The sequence below is a fragment of the Coregonus clupeaformis genome, chromosome 37 (genome assembly GCF_020615455.1).
Source record: "Coregonus clupeaformis isolate EN_2021a chromosome 37, ASM2061545v1, whole genome shotgun sequence".
NCBI classification, from domain to species: Eukaryota; Metazoa; Chordata; class Actinopteri; order Salmoniformes; family Salmonidae; genus Coregonus; species Coregonus clupeaformis.
Window position 1 is genome coordinate 32,673,885 of NC_059228.1, and position 6,000 is coordinate 32,679,884.

At 41.5% G+C, this 6,000-nt stretch overlaps 1 protein-coding gene across 2 annotated transcripts in view; it reads right to left on the reverse strand.

Moving 5' to 3' along the window:
• Window positions 1-5,633, reverse strand: part of ugp2b (UDP-glucose pyrophosphorylase 2b) — a 51,611-nt gene extending 45,978 nt beyond the window's left edge. The window contains exon 1 of one of the 2 annotated variants that reach the window (XM_045211619.1): window positions 5,418-5,633. Coding sequence is in view for 1 of the 2 variants with exons in the window: in XM_041864966.2 (XP_041720900.2) it covers window positions 4,049-4,067 (19 nt within the window). In the remaining variant the exon portion in view is untranslated. Of the gene's footprint in view, window positions 1-4,048; window positions 4,578-5,417 lie in introns of those variants that run through there. The other variant, XM_041864966.2, reaches the window with a different exon arrangement.
• Window positions 5,634-6,000: the final 367 nt, after the last annotated feature.

The window sequence follows — 6,000 nt, forward strand, 5'->3', positions numbered from 1 at the left end:
CTATGCCATATGGCTGTGGGCTACACTAGTTCATTTAGCAGACAAGATTTGCATAGAATTCCGTGGCATTATTTTATAGTATGAAGAATACAATTGAACAAAGCTGAATAAAATAAAAAGGCTATTTTCTCCAAACGATTTGATGGAGTGCGCACATGTGGCTATTCTGTGTTGAGCGGTTAACTAAGAAACAGGTCCTCCTATATGCTAAATGTAGAGTTATTTATGTAACTTTAGTTCTACAAACGTTGGGCTATATGTTTTGATGTTTAATACATCGTAAGGCATGATGCGACTCTAATGATGATTTGAAAAAAGTCGCTTGAAAAGGCATGAGCTCTGGTTTCTTTGGGGTATTTTCACCCCGCACTGCTTCTTGACACACGACACGCTTAACCCGGAAGCCATCCGCACCAATGTGTCGGAGGAAACACCGTACAACTAGCGACAGGAGTCGCTGGAGCTCGATGGGACAAGGAAATCCTGGCCGGCCAAACCCTCCCTTAACCTGGACGACGCTGGGCCAATTGTGCGCCGCCCCATGGCTCTCCCGGACACGGGATTAAACCCGGGTCTGTAGTGACGCCTCAAGCACTACGATGCAGTGCCTTAGACCGCTGCGCCACTCCGGAGGCCCTCTGCTTTGGTTTTGCGCAGGCTGCACACACTTCATCAGTCTCTCATTCACAATTTGACAAGCACTTGATAATGCATCAAATTTCCCAGCGGCAACCCCTTTGTGGCAGCAATGCCCCCTAAAAAATCCATGCCTTTTGCGGCCAGTGGCCGTTGTGCCCTCGGGCTAAATATAATAATTATCTTCTCCCTGAGTGCTGTGTGCTCCGAAGCACCTCTCACTCACATGGCTCTCCATCACGTGATCGTGTCTTTCTCACAGGCTACAAGTGAAGACAGACACATCGGGGACACAACTGCACGTGTCCTTTTCCAATGCCGAGGTGCATATTGAAGATTTTGGAAGAACTGTCCACATTTACTTTTCGTCAGCCAACAAGATGAGTAGGCCTAACGAACAGCAAAAGCACTAGCCTATGTCAATCTACTATCCCCATAGTACAAAAGTTGACCTATTCTATTCTGTGCAATAAATAAATATTCCAAACATAGTCTGGGACAGTTGTGGGATGTGATAGATCTCAAATTAATACAACCACTAGCATAAAAAAAACTGGGAAAAAAGGCTGATGCAACAGATCAGAACATTTAGCTTAAAATGTTGATAAACTATTAGGCTATTTCTTCACATTATAAGCACAGCAATGCGCAAACGGAAGTAGACTATAAGCGTGAATGTTCATTAGCGGGAAAACACCATTATCAAAAGTGACCGCAAATGCGATTATGCATGTAATGCTTTTATTATAAAGGTGCATTTTTATGGTGAAAATTATCTTTCCCAAACTTGAAACTCACACGCTGCTTATGTATGCAAGTTAGGCTCTACACCCCTTGTAAAGGGGATGAATGTGCTTAATTTTAAGAAGTTATTTGGCCACTTTAGTTGTGATACAAACCTTATCAAAACATATAGGCCTATGAGCTAGGCTATTTGAAAAAGGTCGCAGAAAAAGGCATTGTTTCTTGCCTTACGCTGGGCATCATTCACAAGTGATAATATATAATTCACAAGTGATAGGCTAATATTGTCACCCATCAGACTATTCTTGATTTAATCTTGTCTTTACATATACTAAATAATATGTGTAAAATTTGTTTTGATTTAGAATGGACCATTATCATGCACCGTCTCAAATCAGGGGGAAAAAATACATGTAATCTAAGCACTTAAATAGCGAATGGAGGACGCTTTTCCCGTGGTTCATTTTCATGCTAGCCAGGTAGGCTATACTCCTGTTGTAAAGAGAAGCAGTGTGCTTAATATTAGGAAAGTTGAGAAATAAATATAGCAGGCCTAGCCTATAGACAGCTGATGGGATCCTCCTCTTTTTAATAGAGGCCATCACTCTGTTTTCTCACTCAATTGCATAGCCTATAGAAATGTTGTGCAACATGAGCTCATGGGCTCTCATTAAGTGTTTGATTAGATTTTGTATCACATTTGCATTGATGTCAGAGTGATTGGAGGGACAATAGAGTGCTGAGTACCAGGCAGTTAGCAAGTTTGGTAGGCTACTAATGACCATCAGCAGCATCAGAGCTTGGAGAAGCCTAATTACCGTGACTAAACGGTCACGTGGAATTTGAATGCCTTCATGACTCGTGACAACCGGTGTGGCGGTAAAACGGTCACCGTAACAGCCCTAGGTGTGACTTCTAGGAAAGTTCTGGCGATCTATCACTCAACTCATTAACAACAAACACACACACACACACAGAGACTGAGAGAGCGAGAAGAGAGAGTATACAGGTATTCAAGAAAGCAAGAGAGCAAATGACTGCACGAGTGGACAGAGAACTCTGGCGCATGAAACCCTCTAATTTTCCAGGGTGGGAAGCCTTCCTTAGAGAGAAGTAATCATAGAAGGTGTACCGCTGCTGCAGAACAGGAGTGTGTGTGTGTACATGTGTGGATGAGAAATCTAACCTAACCACAACCCATGGACAGACAGAGCTCTGTGCCTCGGCCAACAGTGAGATGAAAGAGACAAACTAAATCCCATTGGACCAGAGCTAGTTATATCCTTATGTAGGCTATTGTAAACACCTTGGACCAGAGCTAGTTATATCCTTATGTAGGCTATTGTAAACACCTTGGACCAGAGCTAGTTATATCCTTATGTAGGCTATAGCTGTGCCTCTAGCCCTGGAGTGGAATTTGGAATAAATAATGTCTATTCATTGTGATGGGTTGTAGATCGATAGAAACATGGTTTTGTCTCCCGTTCACTTGTTTCAGTCAATCACTTTAAGTTGGCATCCAAGCTTAGGTATTAGGCCTAACCTACAAGTCAATAGCTCTATATGGAGTATCTGGCTCCCTGTTGGTTTGTTGGTCCATAGGTCCAGCCACTGTTACACACGTGTAGTATTTCCCCATCTCCCTATAACGTATCTATAAGATTAGTAATAGCATAGTCTAGTGCAACAATAACACAACAGCTCTATTCCACTACCAGGAAATAGACTTTGACCCGTGAGTTCCATTTTGAATAGGCTACATGTCAAAGCTGTGAGTTCCATTTTGAATAGGCTACATGTCAAAGCTGTGAGTTCTATTTTGAATAGGCTACATGTCAAAGCTGTGAGTTCTATTTTGAATAGGCTACATGTCAAAGCTGTGACTTGTTCTGTGGTTTTGGGACATCTGAAACGGTCATTTCTAATAAGCTATCATGAGGCAGTGGTTCCTATATGGTGTGAGTGACTGAGGGGGAAAAACCAAAATGAGTGAGTATATGGCAGGCTGGGGCTACCAAACTGCTGCCATGATTGGACAACAACGGTAATGTCTAGCCCAACTAGAGGCTGGGGCTACCAAACTGCTGCCATGATTGGACAACAACGGCAATGTGTAACCCAACTACTGTATGCTCTAATAACATAGGCTTCTACAGTTATATTACTTTAAAGATGTCAGAGGAGAAATGTGTAAGTCGCTCTGGATAAGAGCGTCTGCTAAATGACGTAAATGTAATGTAAATGAGAAAGAACAGCTAGCTCTGCTATGGAGGATCTAGTGGGGGTACCTATTCTCACCCTGTCAGCGTGCAAGTTTGGAATTCAACACTACAGTAAGAAGTGGGAGCTAATTTGTTAGGCATAGCCTGAGATCAAACGGTAATAAGGTCCCTTTCAAGTGATGAATAGCAAGATTCAACCAATTAGCCACGCCTATTCATTGTTATTGAATTACATTGAATTACTTTGGGTAAAAACATATACAACAATATGTACATTGTATTCCCAGAGGATAGCACTTAAAAGTATTCATTAAAACACTAGTTGGTACTTTAGACAGTGTCTCCAGACAATGTGCAAGTAGAAACTGTAAAAATTATTTTCGATACATTCATTCTGGTATTCATTCTTCATCATTGTAGTAGGCTGCATCCACACAATCGCTTACCTTCAAAATAAAGTGCCATATTCCGAAATGTTAAAAATGTTCAATAATAAGAAGTCACCTATGGAGGTAAAATGTTCTGTACAAATCCAATATTGGTAGGTCCACTAGGTAGCCTATCAAGTCATCAAGGTTATAAAACTAGAACTATATTGAAACGAAATTGTTCAAATAGTCCCATAAAATCTAAGACATATTCCAGAAAAAAAATAGTATTTTGTTTTGTATAACCCCAAATGGTCATTCAGCCATTCATCTATATGGCCACCCCAGTGCAAAATGGACTGCTGAAGCCATAACTTGCTAGAGCTCTCCTCTCTCACGAATGAAATCCTTTTCGCAACTCCTCCACCGCCCGCACTTTCCAAAGCGTGGCAACGCGACCTTTATTCGATCAATCGTTTATCACACGTGACTTGAGCCAAACGAAAGGCCCGAGGCCCGACCATAGCCTAACTATTGGTATTTATATAGGCTATATTTCACAGATACAATTAGCCTATGCATTGTATGGGGTTTCGGGTCTGCCCCTTTCCCAGGCAAATAAACCACGTCACATTTCCTCCCAGGCTGGCTCTGGATATTTTGGTGCTTTCAAGACAACTTGGAACTCAAAATAAAAAATAAAAAAAAGCCAAATCATGACGTCAGTGATCTTCAGGTGCGAAAGTCGGACCTCTAGAAAGATGCCCTAGTTTTCGACTTGGAATTCCGAGTTAAATTACCGTTTTTTTTTCGAGTTCCCAGTTGTCTTGAACGCACTGAAGTCGGAGATTTCCCAAATTCCCAGTGGTTTTGAACGCGGCATTTGCTTCTACGAATCTACTCCCCCTCTTGCTTTAGACTCGCCCCCATGATTTCTTCCATATATTCAGATAGCCTAGCGTAGGCAATTAGATAGATACAGTAAATCAGTAACATATTAATAAAAGCCAGCATAGACCCGACCCATAAACCTTAAAATAAATGTAGCCTAGTGGTGTATCGAATCGACTTGTTAGTTACATTCCCGAATGTTAGAACGGTGGATGCGGAAATGATGAGGCCAGGTTGTTACACTGTGTTGTTGCATAGCCTACACATCAACAACGAAAGATACATGATTTAGAAAAGAACATTGCAACATTATTGCTAAACAAAATGACCAGATCAACTGGCTACTGTTTCTATTCATTTTCCAATTCATTCAGAATATCCTATGACAATTTAGATCGCCTACCCAATAATAGGCCTACAAATTCACTGAAGATCAAACCACTCGTAGTGCTATTGGGCTACTCATGTAACTTCTCTTTTACGACGACAGTTATGATTATTGGCACCCAGCAAGGTATTGGACAATTTAATTTAGCTAATAAATGCATTTCCTTACTGTTTGGCTTGTGGGATGTTGGCGGCAGGAAAATCGTGCGATGGGCTAGTCCAAGTACGGACACGACCGGGGAAATTAGCAAAACTAATGTCCCTTTGCGAGTTTATTTACATTAAAATGACATACAACACATTGTATTGAATATTGGGCAGGTGTTTTAGTAATTAGTTCACACAAAAACACTATATTAGATTAATCTTATCAAAACGATACGTAGAAATGTCATTCTAAAACAAGGACCAATGAAAAGCTTGTATCCGAATGCTGTGGCCAATGAAAATGCAGCTTTTCACGAGGTTCCTGAACACCAGAGCCACGGCATTGATGCCACGTCAATCAACACCTTCATACATTTAATGATTTAATAGCTAGACCAGGGATGGGCAACTTCAGTCCTCAGGGCCTGATTAGTCCCAATTTTTCCCCAGCTCCAGCTAAAACACCTGACTCCAATAATCAACTAATGATCATCTTCAGTTTAGAACGCAAATAGTTATCAGCTGAGTTTGCTAGGGATGGGGGGAAAAGTGTAACACCACTCCAGCCAGGACTGGAGGTTCCCCTGCCCGAGCTAGACCTACAG